Source organism: Gopherus flavomarginatus, chromosome 1 (assembly GCF_025201925.1).
Source record: "Gopherus flavomarginatus isolate rGopFla2 chromosome 1, rGopFla2.mat.asm, whole genome shotgun sequence".
NCBI lineage: Eukaryota > Metazoa > Chordata > Testudines > Testudinidae > Gopherus > Gopherus flavomarginatus.
In genome coordinates, this window is record NC_066617.1 from 21,895,954 (window position 1) to 21,916,769 (window position 20,816).

The 20,816-nt window shown below is 42.5% G+C and overlaps 1 protein-coding gene across 1 annotated transcript in view; it reads left to right on the forward strand.

Moving 5' to 3' along the window:
• The window catches only part of PCLO (piccolo presynaptic cytomatrix protein), a 544,942-nt gene that overhangs the window by 432,685 nt on the left and 91,441 nt on the right, over nt 1-20,816 (forward strand). The window contains exons 14-17 of the mRNA XM_050937044.1: nt 5,586-5,636; nt 7,094-7,224; nt 9,096-9,122; nt 13,739-13,832. Coding sequence (XP_050793001.1) covers nt 5,586-5,636; nt 7,094-7,224; nt 9,096-9,122; nt 13,739-13,832 — 303 coding nt within the window. The remainder of the gene's footprint in view (nt 1-5,585; nt 5,637-7,093; nt 7,225-9,095; nt 9,123-13,738; nt 13,833-20,816) is intronic.

Here is a 20,816-nt window from a genome sequence, read left to right on the forward strand (position 1 = left end):
AGTTCAGATTATATGCTGGATACTAGGCATCTGGCTATGAAATGTCCTTCAGGAACAATTTTCTTTGCCTCTTAAAGAAGAATAGGCTGCCTTTCTAAGTCCTTAGGGTTCCTAAGTCCCTCTGAAGATCAGTGAGTTGCTTTTCCTTCTGCCAAATTAATCTTTAATAATGCTCTGATTCAGCAAGATACTTAGTCATGTGCCTCACTTTAAGCATGTGGTCAGTCCCACAGAGTGACATTTCAATCAACCGACTTAAAAAAACCCTACTTGAATATTTAATTTGAAGTGTGTGCTCAAGTGTTTTGCTGAATTGGAACATAAAGAATGAATAAGGATCATTTTAAAAGGCTGTAAAATTGTTAAAGCTTAACAGAGGAATTTACGATTTTCCATATAGTGTATGTGTATTTTTGCAGATACAGATTATGAAGCCCCAGTGACTTCTTAGTTAAAAGGTGTAAATAGCTTTGCATTATAAATTCAGTTTAGAAAAACTGCACAGCCCCTGCTTTCAGCCTAAAGTTAATCAGATGATGTTTCCTAACAGAAGATACATTTTCTTTTTACCCAATATTTGTGATAAATCAGCTGTGGCATTTTTGAGTTTTTAAGTTTTGAAAAATAAGTCTGCATCCACCCTAGAATCTTGTATCTTGTATCTGTTTTCCAGCATCAGTGTAGTCCAGTTAACCAATTATACCAGTCTTGTCAGCCTTAGTGTAGACAGAGTTCAGCCTTTTTAACCACCATCTCATGAAAACCTGCCCTGAGCTATCAACAAGTAACATTCATCCCTTTGCTAAGGGCCAGGAAAAGCCTGTGAACTGACAGAAGCTGGGATTGACAGGGGATGGATCTCTCAATAATTGCCTCTTTCTGCTCATTCTCTCTGAAACATCTAGCACTGGACACTGTTGAAGACAGGATACTGGGCTACATGGACCATTGGTCTGCCCAGTGTAGCTGTTCTTATGTTCTTACGAACCTTTTAAGCCCTGTTGTGAGGGCTTAAATGGGATTTAAATGATGCAAAGGCCATGAATTAAGAAGTGATTTTTAGTCAATAGTGTCTTTGAGTATTTTTTTCAAAGGTTGAGTGGCTAATTTTAGGAGTTGTTTGCTATCAATATTTGCAACTTGGACAATTCAGTTGGGACTTGAAACAGTTTATAAACTCACATGTCTAGTATAGTTTAGCAGCTGTCAGCTGAATCGCTCATATTAAAGGAGTTTTTAAGGTCTTGATAGCAATGGTCAGAAATTTTTTACTGGAATTATTTTTTGTCAGAAAGTGCAATTTTGAAGAAAATCAAAGTTTTTCTATGGAATTTTTTTCCTGGATTTTTTTCTTTATTTTCCATTGGGAAAAACCTAAATTAAATATTTCAGGTAAATTTGACCTGAATCAAGATACTTCATTTTGTTGAGCTGACCCGAAACATTTTGTTTTCAGTCAGTTCAACATTAAACTGCATCTGCATCTGCCAATGCCGTGGTGCCTCCGGGGAACTGTAATGCAGGTGCTTCATGTCCTGTTCTCTCCTATGGGCTAAGCTCCTTGGCTGGACTACATTTCCCTTGATGCACTCCTCCCTCCCTCTGACTGAGCTGTGTGGGGCATTATGGGAATTCTGTCACTGCAATGCATCGTGGGAGCTGTAGCGGCCACAGGGGGGATGTTAGGAGGAGTCTGGTAAGAAAAGCAGATTTTTGACAGTTGGGCCAGACTCTGGTAAGGAAAGCCTGTACATATCTCTATTGAGGAGTACAGATAGGTAGGAGAATGGAAACTTACAAATTCTCCTGGTTGGGGAGGAGGGTTTTGTGGCCTTGTGGAGGGGACAGAGCACATTGTCATATATGTGACATGGTCCATTTAAAAATAGATTCATCCCTATGTATCTTGGGTGTATCCACATGGCGAGCTAGTCCTCCAAGTCTGCTTAGTAGGTCAACCTCTATCAGGTATTAGTCTTACTCAGAAGCAATGATGCCTTTCGCTCTTCCATTGCCCTTTAATCACTTCTCTGAGAGAAGGAAGTTAGTGCAACAAGGAGCATCAGTAACTCCCATGCACATTTCTGCTAGGAATCTACTGGGGTTTTTTTATGGGGACCATGCCTCAAAGAGCATAAGCTCCCCATTCTCTGCCATCCATATGGATTTTGACACGTGTGCATTACTCTCCCACTTCTTCATGTCATTTCTGCTTCCTACCCATCTTCCAGTCCCTTTGTTCCCATCTTCACCGTGCAGCACAGGGAAGGCATAATGAGGCACTATGGCCGTGGATTAAATTAAATGTAAGCAAATTCAAGGCCAATGCACACTGCAAGGAAAACTTCATAATAGTTTGTACTCACTCATGGATTCTGAAACAGCTGCAACATTTAAAGATAAAGACCTAGGAGTCAAGATAGACAGTGTAGGCACTGGCAGTCCAAAGATCAAGTAAGAGATTAGGCTGCAATAAGAACTCAGAAAACAATATCGAAAATATGGTTATGTCTTTATATAAATGGATGGTTTGTCCTTAGCCTGAATATTTATTTGACTTTTGGGAACCTCATTTCAAAAAGAGCACTGCAGAAATAAATAAGGCCAAACAGGGCACTGAAAGCAACTAGAGACAAGGAGATCCTTTGAAAAAGATTAGGATTCATTTCGCTGTCAGTGTAAGCATGTGTAACCCTACAGAAGTCAGTGGAGTTAGGCCCACTTATGGTATCCACAAATGTGGCCTCAGACTGTTTAGCGTGTAAAGAAGACGAGTAAGAGGAGACATATTAGGAGACAGCATAGGAGTATAACATTAAAAAATAGTTGAGAAGCCTATTTATTATCATAAAAAATACCTAGCGAGGTCTTAGAACCCTTTACAAAGGAGGCATCATTAACCACATTTTACATATGGGGAAACTGAGGCACAGGCCTGTGTAACCAGTTGCCCATGGTCATCCAGTAATCCAGTGAGTGAGCTGAGGCTAGAACTCAGGTCTCTAGAGTCATATTTAACAGTCTTATTTAACTAGTCTCCTAATAAAATAGCAAGGAGAAACTTGATGAAATGTGTAGACAATAAACTTCTGTTAAAGAATGTTTTATGTAACGTAGAATTAATTTTATAATTATCCGCCATAGCAATGAGTCCAATCATTTTGTAAGATTCTAAAAAGGATTAGACACAGACCAGATGCGTGACGCAGAAAAATTACCAGGGTCACCAATTCTCAATACTCTCCTAACGCACAAGCATTTGGGAGAAGGAAGATGTCTTTCCCCACGGCACTTATCCATGTGACATTAATGTGGCAGAAGAGGGTGGGGTATTCCTCCAAACACTGTGTACAAGCCAGCGTCAAAAAAGAATTCCTATGTTCGTATTAGAGATTGCCCTTAAGTACAACATTTGAATATAGGGGTTAGGTTCATCTCCAGTTTCTGCAGAATTTTATGGTATTTATTGGTAGAATACATTGGGCCAGTTTGTGCCTATCCTTTGTGCAGAGGTGGAGGAAGACCACAAAGATGTTTTTCCTTCACCCCCTCCCTATGTGAGTCACCCTGAGCGAGGTCCAGCAGCAATTGTAGTCCTTACTAGAGCAGGATGGGGAAATGTAGTTCTGGTTTTTTTTTGTGGAGGATTTTGATATTTCAAAATTTGGTTTCATTCTGATTCAAGATTTTCTGCAAAAGGGAGCAAAGCCCTGGCTCCAAGGCAGTCTGTCTGGTGGGCTGACTGGGTACCAGGGATCTTAGGAGCTCAGGCTACCAAGGAGCCATGAGCTTGGGAGCTGGGGCTTCCAGGATCTTGCCTCCCTGCTGGATGTGCTGCTGAGGATCTGGGTGTGACTCATGAGAGCTGGCAGGAAACAAGGTAGGGTTCAGTCAGAATTCTGTCTGGTTTCCAGTGGAGTTTCCACTGAAATTGAACTCTTTCTGCAGAACCTTTCGATTTCGACAAATTGCAAATTCCAGCAAAACAGTATTGCATCTGAATTTTTCCAACCAGCGCTAATTCCTACACACAAGGAGACTAGGGAACTGCTCCCATTCAGTGCACCCAGGGAGGAAAGGACACTGGATTACCCTTAGGCATGGTTCAACATATGCACAACCCAGAGCTCCAGCCCCTGCTCTTGGTCTCATCTTGAACTGTTGCTTTTAAATGCATTGACAAATTCTCTTTGATCCTTTGAGGACTGCAGTAGCCATGAAACGTATTTTACAGCACGACCTTAGCACAGCAAGAGGTGTTGTATTGACCTAGAATGCCTGGCAGGTTGAAATTCACATCTACAAGTTAGAAGAAGGTCAATCTTCTGAGCATTTATTTACTGGCTGTAAGAATAGTCAGTTTGTCTTTGTTTGGAACTTTCACTGTAAGCTGCATCAACCGAAGAATCAGGTATGGAGAGAATATAAAAGTATTGAAAACTTTGCTGTAGAACCTGATAGATCCTTGTTGCAGGACCAGCTGTTGGAAGAATGGACTCAGCTCCAGGCTGGCTCAAGGACACCATCATATAATGAAACAGGATATCAAACAAATGGTGAAATTGTTCTTAAACTGAAGAAACATATTTATCTAAGGACACTTTTGTCCTTGTCAGCAATTCATGGACCTCAAAAAAGGAGAATAAATAGGAAGAGGCAGGGATATACGGAGATTTGAAGAAAGGGACCAGAAACTTAAATTTTATGCGATAGTAGATGGGAAGCCAGTGGAAGGATTCAAAGAGGGGAGTGACATGAACAAGTTGATGGGCAAGGATGATGATACTTAAGAATCAATGAATGGACTATCAACAGAAACTGATTTGGAATTGTAACATCCACTTGAAAATTCACTCATTTTCATCCTCTCCTCTGTGATCATCCATGAAATTATAAGAAAATAATTGGCCTTGACCTAAAGTAGTTTAATCCATGCATTTCTACAGAAATACAGCTGCCTCATCTCTGCAAAGTCAATTAAGCCTGGTCTACACCTATAAATTAAATTGACACAGCTACCTCACTCAGAGCTGTGAAAAATTTCACACCCTGTGTGACATAGTTAGGTCAACCTATCCCCTACTGTAGACACATCTAGGTCGATGGAAGAAATTTTCCATAGACCTAGCTACCACCTTTGGAGAGGCGGATTAACTACCTCTGCCTTTTCTTTTGATGTCAGAAGCATCTACAGTACAGAGGCACAGCTGCAGCTCCATAGCTCTGCTGCTGTAGTGTAGCTTTACCCTTAATCTCTGTGCTCCAGTTCCCTCTCTGTAAAATGAGAATGATGCTACATTCTTTCCCTTCTGAACGTTGTCTGTCTTATCTGTTTAGACTGTAAACAGTTTGGGGCTGAGACTGTTTCTTGATCAGTGTTTGTATGATACCTAGCATAAAGATCTCAGGTGAGATCACTTGTTGCCAATAATAATAAATAATAAATTAATAGCTGGAGTCAGAAGAAAGGTGACTTCTATGGTAAATGTAGATGGAGCAGTGTGAACAGAGCTTTGTAAAAATGTTACTAGTGAAAGACTATTATGTTTAATCTATGTGTCTCTATATATTTTTTCATATGGCAGCCCACTGAAGCCACAAAGTCCACATCCCATCCAATCACTGGAGAAATTCAGGTAAATACATACAGAATTTATTGCAGCTGAAAGTGTTTAGGTTTAGAATAAGTTTTCAGAAGGGAACCTGTGCTGTGTGATTTGGGCTGATTCTGAGGTAATTTGGACCCCTTGAAATGTCACTAAAGCCAATAGGATGACATGGGGTTTAATCAGTGCCAGATTTGGACCTCTGATGTTATTATCAATGTGTGCAATACAAGATCAATTCAACAGTGGCATGGGAATTCCTATTGCTCTCAAAAGGGCTACAAATTAAATTGAATGTGATTCCAATCTGTAATCCTTGGACATTTGCTGTGATTCACTTCAGAAGATCTGACACTGAATATATATGCAAGCAAAGTTGTGGATTTTCCAAGATGCAGTTCAATTTTTTCCATACAGTGCTGAGTAGCTGAATATATCTGATTTGAACTGACCTCATTGGTGGTTTAAAAATAAAAAGTTCACTAAACTCTGGAAATGAAAGTTTGGGGGGCATAGAAAATGCTGCTCTTGGGATTGCCTCCCAGTTCCATGTGAGCTCTTATTTCAGGGTCACCTTACTCAAATGCGAGTCCCACTGACTTCAAAGTGCAGGCAGGCCCCCACAGAGTGGGTAAGCTCCCAACCTCATGGCTGGAAGCCCTTTCTGCTTCTGCTAGGGAGCTGGGGAAAGCAGGTCGTAGCACCTTTCCTTCTGTGTCTACATCTGTCCCCTTAGTCCACTTCCTACAGTGGCTCGGAGAGACAAGTGTCTGTGGTTTAAAGCAAGATAGTCTAGGGGAATAGCTGGCTCTGGCAGCCTCTTTTGTTAACTGTTAGCAGATATGGTATAAGGAGCAGGGACACTGATAGTTTGTGGATACGGGCCAGCTCTACCATAGGTGCAGAGTGAAGAAAATGACAGCACCACCAGAGACATGGGGGAATGAAGAATGGAGCCAAGAGAGTCTTGTAGAGTCAAGAGAAGATGACACAAGTTAGGATGAACATTTAGGGTGTGTGAGGAAAAGCCCATTTCAAATTATGGGGAGGGTCCACTTTGAACCTGTGTGTGTGAATATTGGCTACTCCCCTTACTGATTGGGAACAATCCTGTACTGTCAATGGGATAGACTGAGATGGCTTCTGGTTGTGAGTGCATAAGACTGACTGATGGAGCCCACACCACCATGCTGGTTTTAGACTCTGTAACTGAGATCTCTAGTGTAAGAGCTAAGGCTGTTGGCCAGCTCATTCTCTTTTTTTGTGGAGGTGCAAACAATCATTTTAGCAGGAAGCAGAATCTGTTTCTGTGCTCCCAGTTCACTGAAAGGTTAAATCGCCTGCTAAAATGAGGCACTTGTCAGGTAGATGTGAATAGGTGTTGCTGCATTAAATAGGCATTTATACAAAGGAGTTCAGGGGAAAACTGAATTCTTTAATAATCAAAGGAAAAAAATAATCCGCAAGTATTTTAATGCCCTCTCTAGCTTCAAATCAACTATGACAAGCACCTTGGCAATCTTATCATACACATTCTTCAAGCAAGAAACCTTGCTCCACGAGACAACAATGGCTATTCTGACCCTTTCGTTAAAGTCTATCTACTTCCAGGGAGAGGGTAAGTGGAGGGGAAATTTCAGCTTGAACTCTGTTGCTTTTCGTTTGTCTTTGATGCCAGTCCTGAATAACAGAACTTAGATTAAAGCTTCAGAAAATCTGTTTAGAATCAAGCAGCACTGAACATCTCTTTATGTTTTAACAAGACACTGCAAATAAAGGGCCCAATTCTATTTCCTGTGAAATCCATGTGAGTTTTGTCATTGATTTCAGTGGGATCCGAAGCAGGCCTGTAGATTTAATCTTTGTTTTGAATTTTTACAGAATAAAAGTCACACACATGCATAAATTATGTTAAAATAACATTGTGATCTGGTGAAACCTGCCAGATCCATGGAGTTCAGAGTTCTCCTTAGGAATCTGTCTTTAACTCAGTAGCTCTGCCTGTTTTTTCTGGTTTTTATGTGTTTGGGAGACTGTAATGAAGGGACACTGCAAGGTGAGACTAGGGTGGAATTTCATCTATAGCTCACATTTTTTTTTCTAGTTTTTGTGAATTTAAACCAAGATTTGCCATGTTAATTCCACATACAATAATCCACATACAATATTATATATATATATATATATATATATATATATATATATATATATATATATATATATATATATATATATATATATATATATATATATATATATATATATATATATATATATATATATATATATATATATATATGTCAAGTTTTCGAATTGCAACCATATAATTTATGGACACATATGCACTAAACTCCATAATGGCATCATGTAAGCAGACTATGTAAATATGTGCAGATATATTTGTGTGCACAGTTCAGCATTTGTTTTGCACCGACAGATGGATTTGCCTGCAATTTTGGTAAGTGTAGCTAATGAGGCTGTTTTGAAAATTTTACACTTATTACCCAAATGTTCAGTTTAGGATGGAATTTCTGAACTATGGTTCCAATTCAGCAAAGTACTTAACCACATGTATAGGTAAAAGCACATGAATTGTTCCATTGAAATCATTGCTGATTCAGACTATAAAGGGCTCAATCAAGGGCTGGCTCCAGGCATCAGCGGAGGAAGCACGTGCCTCGGGTGGCACATGCTAAGAGACAGCATTCCATCCATTCTTGGGGTGGCACAGTCCAGGCGACTTTTTTTTTCTTTTTTAGCTTGGGGCGGCGAAAATGGTAGAGCCGGCCCTGACTCAGTCTTGCTTCCAGAAAAAGTGGTCATGAAACTCCCATTGAAATCAGTAGGTTCAAAATGGCTAAAAAAGACAATTTATGATGGATACATAGTAAACCCTTACATATTGTGACATCTGCAGTTCCATTTTATGTAAAACTGAGTTTTAATTACTTGTGCCTATTATCATATGAGAATTTGTGTGTGTGTGTGTCGGGGGGGGTGGGGAGAAGGGAATTATGGCCCTGATTTTGTAGAAATAAGACTTTAAGTTAGACATAGGTCCAAGCTACAAATCCAGATCCATATGGTGACAAAATTCTGGGGCATTTAAATTTCTCTTGTGGTTTGGGCCCATTTCTAGTTCAAAATATGATTAAAGTTATCATTCACAATGGGACATATTGCTTTGGGGATTCTTTGTACATACCACTGACAATTAAAGAGGAGAGATGCTCAGTAAATGTATTACTTTTATCTGAATACAAATGCATTCACTGATTGCTGATATGTGTCTTTCCTTTGATCTAGTTCAATCTACATCAAAATTTGTATTGTTAATGTCTGTTTCCTGCGATTCTGAAACTAGGAACTGCTCATTTATTATTCACATGTTCTCTCTTTCGTTTCTGTCTATTCCCATTTTCTCTCATGCTGCTTCCTCTACTTTCCCATCTCTTTTTATTACACTGTCTCCTCACTGGGTCCATGCAGACAAGTCATGGTTGTCCAGAATGCAAGGTAGAGTGACTTATCTTTCAATTTTATTCTTTGAAGCATGTGTGCATCAAGCTGTGATTATCTTATGCATGTACCTGTAGATTTTCCTTGAGTTCTAATGACCTGTAAATCCGGCACCAAGACTGGTGTTGCTGTTCACTGTCTAATGAATCTGATTTCCAGGAGGGAAAGAAATTGAGGGAAAAAATTGTTGTGGTTCCTGATGCAGTAACGTTTTAGGATCAAACTCTGTAGTCCTTAATTATTGAAAACTTCCAATGAAGTGAATGGGAATTTTGTTCAATCAAGTATTGTGTAAATTGGTCCTTACTCTTTGATGCTTGTGATTAACTGTGAACTTGTCACATAATTTTCAGCAGAGGTTACTGCTGAGAAACAATCAGAGATGCTGACGTTATTTGGAAGTGGCCTGTCAATTCAGAGGAAAATGGCATATTTGTCAAAAAAAAAAACCCAAAAAACTTGTTTTGTCTAAAAATTTCTGACCAGCTTCAACCCAGAGTAACACCAGATACAATTCAGCCCTCTAGCCTCACATTTACTTAAAGAGGAAAATTTAAGCAGGCCCATAGATGGCTTTTTAATGAACAAATTCTGCTCTGCCTAAGATCGCTGTTATTTCATAATTAATATAATTATATAATTCACATATTCAAATGTTAATTTTTACATGTAAGAGTTGTATAATACTTTCTTCATTCGATAAGTAATGTATTGTGTTACTGCATACAGCAGCAGGGTATAAAAGGGGAAATCCAGAGAAATGATAAAGAAAAGGAAGAGCCTGTGTTTGTGTTCTTTCCACATATGGCATGTCCTATGAGTTTGAAGTATGAATTCCATTGAGAGTAGGCTAGTTTTAATGAAGGTGTTGTATCAAAGCATCACCATCTGTTAATTACAGGCAAAGGGAAAGTGGTAATCTAGTGGGACAGATCCAATGTATTTGCCAGGTCTTTCTTTTTAAAATTGTACAGTCCTTCAAGTGGCATTTTGCTTTGTGTGAGCTTTTCTAGATTTAGTCAATTTTTTTAAAATTTATTTCTGTGCAACAGACTCAGTCCCTTTTTGCAGTAGCACTTCAGACCAAATTCTGCTCTCACAGATATAAAATTGGAGTAACTCAGGGTCAGCCTTAGGGAAAACGATGCCCTGGATTAATTTATACTTTGGCGCCCCTGACACAGGCAGCCGCCCAGGCCCCCTGGCCCCCACCGGCTCCCCAATAATATTCCTGCCCCCCCATGAGGTCTCCAGGCTCCCCACTCTCATTCCACCCAGGCCCCACTACCTGCCCCCAGTGCTTAATTTATAATGAGAGAAGTACTGGGGCTCACCCCAGTAAGCCTTGACACAAATTAAGCACTGGTTGGGCAGCTCAGAAATTCCCTCTCTGTGCAGCCTGGCCTGGATGGCCAGAGAGCAGCAGCTGATGGCCAGGTGCCCAGCTCTGAAGGCAGAGCAACTGCCATGGGTGCCTGGCCAACAGCCTCCGCACTCTAGCTGTCCAGGCCGGGCTGCACAGAGAGGGAATTTCTGAGGCTGGAGCCTTCCCTGGCCATATTTGTCCTGATCACTGAGCCCTCGGGAAGGGGAGACCAGGGGCTGGGCCACTGACTCTGTAGGGGCAAGCCCTGTTGCCTGTGCTACCCACCCGGCTGGCAGCTCCAGGTGGCATCACCTGCCCCCCTGCCTGGCTTGCCAGTGGCTCCAGCCCCAGGCTTGCCCACCCTCCCCACCCCGCTCTGCAGTCCAGGCCCACCAGATTGCAACACTCAGATGGTGCCCCCCCACTCCGCTCACTGACCACGGCGCCCTGGGCAGACACCCACGTTGCCCACCCCTAAGACTGACACTGGAGTAACTGCATGGACTTCATGGGAATTACTCCTGATTTACAGTGGTATCAAGGAGACAAGCAAGGGTCAGTGAGTCTAATCCCCTACCCACTTTCGAAAACCAAGAAATCCTTCCCCTGAAACCAGTAGATCCCCTGAGTACTAGAGTCATCCAGACCAAGTTCCAGTGCCTCTGAACTGTCTTCAAGCTCCTATGTTCCCCCTTCACCCTCCCCTGCCCGCCAGATAGGAGGGAAATGGATTCCATAAGAACATAAGAATGGCCCTACTGGGTCAGACCAAAGGTCCAACTAGTGCAGTATCCTGTCTTCCGACAGTGGCCAGTGCCAGGTGCCCCAGAGGGAATGAACAGAACACGTAATCATCAAGTGATCCATCCCCTGTTGCTCATTCCCAGCTTCTGGCAAACAGAGGCTAGTGAAAGGGGAGTCTGGGCAAATTAATTTTTACAAGTTGGAGTTAGCTGATCAGCAAAAGATACTCAACTGAGGAGTAGTGGGAGGACAGAGAGACGCTTACCCCAGTCCTTCCCCTTCTCAACTTACCCCATCTCGAGGTGTGCAGAGACAGCTTCAGACAGGCCAAGGGAGGGGCTTGGGAGCAAGGGAATGGGGGGAAAATGCCACTGAGTTTGTCTGGTTTTCTTAACAGGCATAAATATTTAAGTGAACCATGAAATAGGATTAGTCATCATAGCCTTTCTGCTTCCCGAGGAGGCTTACGGTTTGGTGGTGGTAGTGGTGGTGGTTGTTTTTGCCTTCTTTGTAAAGAATGCAGAGTAATAAGACTGTAGAGTGAATTTCTTTTTAATGTACACTCATTCCCCCTGAAATCCCATCCATATCTTTCTTACTGATAAATGAAAAAAATAAAAAGAGAAAGAGCTCCTTTTTTAACAGATATCATTACACTCTGAGGTTGTCAGGCCCAATCGCATTATGGACACATTCTGCTTTCCTCTTAAGTGGAATTGGGAAGATACTCTACTTTACAAACCACAATGCCCTACACATTTTGTAGTAAATTGGAGGACAGCAGTACATCATGTTTTGAAAGAAAATGAATGGGGCTGTGTGGAATGGGCTAGGTGTGGGATGCAGAATCGCTGCAAGTCACTGACTTTATGAAGTGTCGCTCAGAACTGAATGTATGAGGAAAAGAGGCAGGAGAGGGATTTCATATCCCTGTCACTGTGATCACAAATGCCTCGTTATTATGGAGCAGACCTCAGTATGCTGTATGTTCCCCAATGACTGTGATATAATACGGTGTCTGAGAGAGGAGAATGTGGGCCTTTGGGCCTTTCTGAAAAATATGTATATAGAAAAACAGATATGAGAAAATAGAGTAGAGCCTGTCAGACAATGGTAAGTATCTTCTGTGGAAATTTTTAGAAAGAACTTTTTGCACAATTGATTTCAGTGGGGCCACTTGTATAGTATAATGTATGGTTTGATATGAGTAAGACTATCAGACTATGACCGCTGTGTCCAAAGCTGTAATAATGCAAGTACTCAAAATGAGGCAATCTGTACAGTTTTTTCTCCATTAGAACCATAGCAGAGGTGGGAAATTGTATTTGCCAAAAGCACAGGGACAAATCAAGCTGGGAAATATTACTTTTACACTTTCAGAGTGGTCTTACAAACAAAGAAGAATAATCAAAATAAACCAATCTTCAAGTCTTTGATTGTTCGTTTACATTAGGGCCATGTTTAAATGTAGATAAAAGAGCAGTTACCTTTCATTTTAGCAAAAAGGTTCTGCACTTTAAATCTATTTGGGTTCTCAGAATCTTAGAAGTTCTTGGTATTCTCTTAGGTAACCCTATGACATCTTTTCCATTAACATTTTATATTAAATTAAAATTGGTATGCAAGTGGATCTAGCATCAGGGCATGTAGTGCCCAAGGAATCCATAATGTATGAAAGGTGAGTGCATTACTTGTTCCGCATCCAGGAAATGCAGAGTATAATTGAGTATATTTCAGCTCCTTTTTAATGCAGGTAATTCAGCCAAACCTCTTATACTTGCCTATTGATAAAAACAAGCTTGAAGCACTTTTACGCTTGGCCTCACTACAGTTAGAGGGGAAGCCAGAGAACAGGATCAATATGAAATTAGTGTTTATATCATTCGCAGTATATCAGTGTACCATGGCTTTCATTTAATGTTCCTTTAAGATGAGACTCCTATGATTAAAGAATACAAAATAAAAATAAAATGGATTAAGCCTACCTAAATGTGCGAACAGAAAGATGTTCTTTGGGAAAGAAACACATTATCATTTACAGTTGTAATTAAAGCCCTTGTCTAAAGAGGCAGGAGGTATTTATAACTACAGTTAAAAAAAAATCTTTAGTTTCCTGATGCTGGAGGTTGAACTGTTTTCTTGTAGGCAGGCTGAGCTTTCAGAAGGCTCAGAAGATCAGGTTTTTAAAGATAGCATCATGAAGCTTGTTACAGCAACTTGGGCAATGCAGTTGAAGAAGGTAAAAGCAGCAAAGAATCCTGTGGCACCTTATAGACTAACAGACGTCTGTTAGTCTATAAGGTGCCACAGGATTCTTTGCTGCTTTTACAGATCCAGACTAACACGGCTACCCTCTGATACTTGAAGAAGGTAGACTCTCGTTGTATTCTTATAGCCCTGAGTTGTTATGGTTTTTTCTATTTCCATGAAATATATTCTGCACAAGAATGGAAGGAAACAAAAGAGGACTAATGTAATGTTCCCTTCCTTTGTTCAAATTCAGTGCTGAGTACAAGCGGAGGACTAAATACGTGCAGAAAAGCTTGAATCCCGAATGGAATCAGACGGTCATTTATAAAAATATCTCCATGGAGCAGGTGTGTGACTATTAGCACTATCCCCTGTGATTTTCTGTTCTGTCTATTATTTGTATGGCCAGTGACTGTCATTGTGGAATCAGGGGTGATGTTGGAGGGAGTTCATCCCCCTGAGAAATCCTGCTACCAAATTGAAGGGAAGTTAAATGATTTCCTGGCCTCTGATAGAGTTCACACCTTCTGCAGATACAGTTTGAACATCGCTGCCAGAGATTTAGTTGTCCCTTCAACACTTAAAAATACTTCATAGTAGTATTTTTTTTAAACTTTGGAATTCACCAGATTGCACCTACTACCAGCTATTTAAAAAGGGGTTTGGAGGCAAATACCCTTGATCCCGCTATTAGTTCTATACGCACATACACATCATTTAAAATCACACCAGGTCAACACTACTATGCTGCAGAATCAATATACTTAGCGTATTTTCCAGGGATAAAGTATAAGTAAGTTCAGCAAGCATATTTAACATATGTTTGTTTACCAAGGGGTGTTGTCTTTGTCTCACTGTCTGGAGTGGCTCACGACCCTGCCAACCTCAGGGCAGACTGTCAAGAAGCAGGGGAAAATCTCCAACCTGGTTGTATGTTCTATAATTAGATTTCACCAATCTACTAATAAGTGTGATTTCCTAAACAGGACTGGCTCCAGGCACCAGCATTCCAAGCTGGTGCTTGGGGCGGCTGTCAATAACCTATTCCCAGATTTGGACCTTAGCGTCCAAAATATGGGGGTTAGCATGAAAACCTCCAAGCTTAGTTACCAGCTTGGACCTGGTACTGCTGCCACCACCCAAAAAATTAGTGTTTTGGGGCACTCTGGTCCCCCCAAAAACCTTCCCTGGGGACCCCAAGACCCAAATCCCTTGAGTCTCACAACAAAAGGAAATAAACCTTTTCCCTTCCCCCCCCTCCAGGTGTTCCTGGAGAGATACACAGAAGCAACCTCTGTGAATCTAAACAGAGGGATTCCACTCTCCCTGTTCCCAGCCTGGAGAACAGAATTACCGAGAGTCAGTCTCTCTTCTCCCCTCACCCAGAGTGAATGCAAAGTCAGGCTAGTACATCTAACACACACAGGTTTTCCCCTGACTTCTTCCTCCCACCAATTCCCTGGTGAGCTGCAGACCCAATTCCCTGGAGTTCCTCACTAAAGAAAAACTCCAACAGGTCTTAAAAGAAAGCTTTATATAAAAAAGAAAGAAAAATACATACAAATAGGCTCTCTCTATTAAGGTGACAAATACAGGGTCAGTTGCTTAAAAGAAATATGAATAAACAGCCTTATTCAAAAGAATACAATTTAAAGCACTCCAGCAACTATAGACATGTAAATACAAAAGAAAAAAAAACCATATAACTCACTATTTGATCTCTTTGTACTTACAACTGGGAAACAGAAGATTAGAAAAGCAGGAAATAGAAAAATCCTTCTCTAGCTGAGAGAGATTCAGGCAGAAGACAAAGAACTCAGACACAAACTTCCCTCCACCCAGAGTTGAAAAAAGTCCGGTTTCCTGATTGGTCCTCTGGTCAGGTGCTTCAGGTTACTTTTTTTTCCAGGTGAAAGAGACATTAACCCTTAGCTATCTGTTTATGACACGCCCCCCAAATTGCAGACAGTGGGGAAGCTCACTGGCGGCGATTTCCTCCTAGAACTTTAAACTAAACAGATTAATACAACACATGCACCTTTACATATACCACTAAGTATATAACTAACAGACTTCTACATATTAAGAACACTTTTTAACTACTAGATTCTGGGAAACTCTCACGGGAGAGTGCATCAGCTACTTTGTTAGAAGCTCCTGAGATGTGCTGAATTTCAAAATCAAAATCTTGGAGAGCTAAACTCCAACGAAGAAGTTTCTTGTTGTTCCCCTTGGCAGTATGAAGCCACTTTAGCGCAGCATGGTCAGTTTGTAGTTGGAACCGCCGTCCCCAAACATATGGGCGTAGCTTTTCCAGGGCGTACACAATGGCGTAGCATTCCTTTTCACTGACTGACCAGTGACTTTCCCTCTCAGACAGTTTCTTGCTGAGAAACACGACAGGATGGAAGTTGTGATCTGTTGCTTCCTGCATGAGCACTGCTCCTATACCACGCTCAGATGCATCCGTGGTTATTAGGAATGGCTTGTCAAAGTCCGGGGCCCTGAGCACAGGGTCAGACATGAGCGTTGCCTTAAGTTGGATAAAGGCCTTTTGACACTCATTAGTCCACTTAACTGCATTTGGCTGGGTCTTTTTGGTCAGGTCGGTCAGTGGGGCAGCGATTTGGCTGTAATGTGGTACAAATCGCCTGTAGTACCCGGCCAAGCCTAAGAAGGATTGGACCTGTTTCTTTGACCTTGGGACAGGCCACTTTTGGATAGCATCCACCTTGGCCTGTAGGGGGTTTATGGTTCCTAGACCCACCTGCTGCCCCAGGTAAGTCACTCTGTTTTGGCCTATTTGACACTTTTTGGCCTTAACAGTTAGTCCGGCCTGCCCGATGCGCTCAAAGACCTTTTCCAGGTGTAGTAGGTGTTCGGGCTAGGAGTCTGAAAAAATGGCCACATCATCGAGGTAGGCAACTGCATAATCTCCCAGTCCTGCTAGTAGACCATCTACCAGCCTCTGGAAGGTGGCGGGTGCATTTCGAAGGCAGAAAGGAAGGACATTAAATTCATACACTCCCGCATGGGTGACGAATGCTGACCTCTCCTTGGAAGGTTCATCTAGCGGTACTTGCCAGTACCCCTTGATTAAGTCTATTGTAGAGATGAACTGAGCCCGTCCCAACTTCTCCAATAGCTCATCGGTGCGTGGCATTGGATAGTTGTCCGGACGAGTTACCGCATTTAGCTTACGGTAGTCCACGCAAAAGCGTATTTCCCCATCTGGTTTGGGTACCAGAACTACTGGAGATGCCCATGCACTGGTAGATGAGCAGATTATACCCATCTGTACCATGTCAATAACCTATTCCCAGATTTGGACCTTAGCGTCCAAAATATGGGGGTTAGCATGAAAACCTCCAAGCTTAGTTACCAGCTTGGACCTGGTACTGCTGCCACCACCCAAAAAATTAGTGTTTTGGGGCACTCTGGTCCCCCCAAAAACCTTCCCTGGGGACCCCAAGACCCAAATCCCTTGAGTCTCACAACAAAAGGAAATAAACCTTTTCCCTTCCCCCCCCTCCAGGTGTTCCTGGAGAGATACACAGAAGCAACCTCTGTGAATCTAAACAGAGGGATTCCACCCTCCCCGTTCCCTGCCTGGAGAACAGAATTACCGAGAGTCAATCTCTCTTCCCCCCTCACCCAGAGTGAATGCAAAGTCAGGCTAGTACATCTAACACACACAGGTTTTCCCCTGACTTCTTCCTCCCACCAATTCCCTGGTGAGCTGCAGACCCAATTCCCTGGAGTTCCTCACTAAGGAAAAACTCCAACAGGTCTTAAAAGAAAGCTTTATATAAAAAAGAAAGAAAAATACATACAAATGGTCTTTCTGTATTAAGGTGGCAAATACAGGGTCAATTGCTTAAAAGAAATATGAATAAACAGCCTTATTCAAAAGAAAACAATTTAAAGCACTCCAGCAACTATAGACATGTAAATACAAAAGAAAAAAAAACCATATAACTCACTATCTGATCTCTTTGTACTTACAACTGGGAAACAGAAGATTAGAAAAGCAGAAAATAGAAAAATCCTTCTCTAGCTGAGAGAGATTCAGGCAGAAGACAAAGAACTCAGACACAAACTTCCCTCCACCAAGAGTTGAAAAAAGTCCGGTTTCCTGATTGGTCCTCTGGTCAGGTGCTTCAGGTTACTTTTTTTTCCAGGTGAAAGAGACATTAACCCTTAGCTATCTGTTTATGACAGCGGCAATCTGCGAGGGGTGGCAGTCCTGTTGTTTTGCCCCCAAGCAGCGCACCGAATTGCCGCCGCGGACGGCGGGGGTAGTCCGTGCGCTCTTAGGGCGGCACGTGCATTTCCACGGTGGCGGCAATTTGGCAGCAGCAGTTTCTATGTTTAGTTGTCCGGGGCAGCTTCAGCTAAACATAGAAGCTGCCGCCGAATTGCCGCCACCGCGGAAATGCACCTGCCTCCTTAAGGGCACATGGACTACCCCCGCCGCCCACGGCAGCAAGTCGGCACGCTGCTTGGGGCGGCGAAAACTGTAGAGCCGGTCCTGCTCCTAAAGCACTATACCAGTTTTACCATGGAGTCACGGAGAGTCCAGTTGCCACCCGGGCAAACTGGACTTTATAATACGTGGTTGCTTTACACCAAAAATCACAACAATATTCAGGTTAGTCCCCGTCCCAAAGGACCAGTCACTTACCTCCGGCTAGTTGTACTCAGATTTCAAACCAAAGACAGTGCTTGTAGCCAATCCTGTAACAAACCAGCCAAAGGTTTAGGAACTAAGAAAAAGAAATGAGAGTTCTTTACAAAAGTAAAGCAGGCAAGCATACACACACAAATGAGTTACAGTCAGCTTTCAAAAGGTAATAGAAACTTCTGTAGTAAGCAGACTCTGTATATCCTTTAGGGCTAACCCAGGCAAAACTTGCTTAGAAAGCCTCACCCCTCAGAGTTCAAGCAGCAAAAGAATAATAAGTTCTCCTTAACAGGCATTTTTATGCCCTTCCCCCAGCATCCCATTCAGGGCCGGCTCCAGGCACCAGCAAGCAGCTGCTTGGGGCGGCCAACGGTGAGGGGCGGCACATCCGGGTCTTCGGTGGCAATTCGGCAGCGGGTCCCTCACTCCCTCCCGGAGCAAAAGACCAGGCGCCGAAGACTGAAGCGTCAGCTGTAGAGCTGCAGACCACAATCACAGCTTTTATTTATTTATTTATTTATTGCTGCTTGGGGTGGCAAAAACCCTGGAGCCGGTCCTGATCCCAATGATAAAATGAGGGGTTGGGCACGTAATCTCTTCAGGGCTGTGGGAGAAACAATCAACAAAGTCCTTTTTCCACAATGGCCCATTTGGATTCAATAGTCTTTCCTTATGGGCAAGAGAAAACACCTTCTGTAGGAATCCAGCATTTTGCATTAGGTGAAGTCTTTTTTATCGTTTGGTGAGCTACATAGTTTCAAAACAAACATTTTATTGTTATAGAACAAACACTTCCATACTACTTTTATAGCATGGTTTTAAGTGAGATTATGCATGCAGCAATTTACAGGCATTTCATAAAGTCTAAACGCTAGACACATAGGTATAAATCCAGTACCTATCTTAACAATTCTACACAGGTAAGACTGATTGATTTACCGTTATGCATTTATCAGAGTTCAGTGAGGCTTAAGGGCTTTGGCATTAGTTGGCACATGGTCTGGTGGCATCACGGTCTTCTTTTGAGACAGCCTAGTTAGTTGATGACCATCAGAATATCTTCCTTCCTGACTGCATGGCATTTAGTAGGTCTAAGATGCACCTGCTCAGTCTCAGACTGTAACATGAGACTCAGGCTTTAGAGATGTTTCCAGGCCTGTGAGGCTGCCTCCAAGATCCCAGCACTTTCAGCAATGCCACAGCTGCAGGCATGGCAACTCTGAAAATGATGTTGAATTGACTAGAGGGGGCGAATCAAGACATAGGGCATGTCTAAGATGTAGAAACGAGAAGTCTTGCTCCCTACAGTCGTCCAGATTCGCTTGTACTAGGGGTTCTGTTGTTTTCCATATTCAAATAAAATACATATGGAATGTTGCTGTTTTCAAACAGAATTGTGAGGGGCTTAAGGATGGGCTTAGTCATCTGAGAGGAACATTTTAGGGTTTTTATTTTCCCAGGGTAGACAGGCTTCAGTCACATCTGTGGGAGGGGAGTAGCTCATGTTCTCAAAAGTTTTCTTCTGCTTACTATTGTTAGTTTTCTAAAGTTAATCTTGAGTTTCAAAATCAGTTGTAGCAGCCATTAGCATGGCAGTGCTCTGAGTGTGAGAAAGAAATGTTTTGTCCTTTTTAAAGAATTCTAACAAAACGAGGATCTCCCTCCTGGTTTAAATCCAAGAATTATGGAGTAATGGACCTAGACAAACTACTTGTTTCCAGCACCTGGATCCAGTTTCCCTAATGTTCCTATATTTCTTAACATTTAGTTCTTGACAATTTCAAATTTAATTTTTCACGGCCATCCAATCTTTCAGTACTTTATAAATGCCTTCAGGATGCCAAACTTGCTACATCAGAATGTCCAGATTTGTTCAGCTGCCTTGATGTGGTCCTTCATTCTGATACACAGCCCTTAAAATTAGCCTCCCAATTTCAAATCTGATTATTCATACTTCTCTTTCAGTGATGATAGTGTGGATTAGTGGATTAGTTTTTGAATGAAGCAAAACTGAGAAGGCTGGAGAAGGGACTAACATGGCTCACAGGATTAAAAATGGGTAGGGCTCCATGTCCGTCACGGAGGTCACAGAAGTCACAGATTCCGTGACTTTCCACAACCTCCGTGACTTCTGCAGGTGCCAGTGTGGCTGCCCAAGCAGCTGGCTCCAGGGACAGCTGCTCAGGTGGCCCTGGGGACAGCCACACCAGCCACTGCTCAGGCAGACCCGGCAGCAGTCTGTGGCCTGAGGCAGCAGTCCCTGGGTGGCCGGCCGGAACAGCCCCGGGCTGCGGCCTCCTGCAGCAGGTGTTGCTGGCCCCAGATGACTCTGGCCCCAGGTGCCACCCCCCGCCCCAGCAGAACCCCATGCCCCAAATCACTCCCCACACTACACCACAAGTTTTAGTCACAGATAGGTTTAGTATAAGTCAGGGATAGAAAACCTTTGGCACGCGGCCCATCAGGGAGATCCGCTGGCAGGCCGGGACACTTTGTTTACCTGCAGCATCTGCAGATTCGGCTGATCGCAGCTCCAATTGGCCATGGTTCACTGGTCCAGGCCAATGGGGGCTGCAGGAAGTAGTGGCCAGCATATCCCTTGGCCTACACCACTTCCTGCAGTCCCCATTGGCGTGGAACGGCAAAC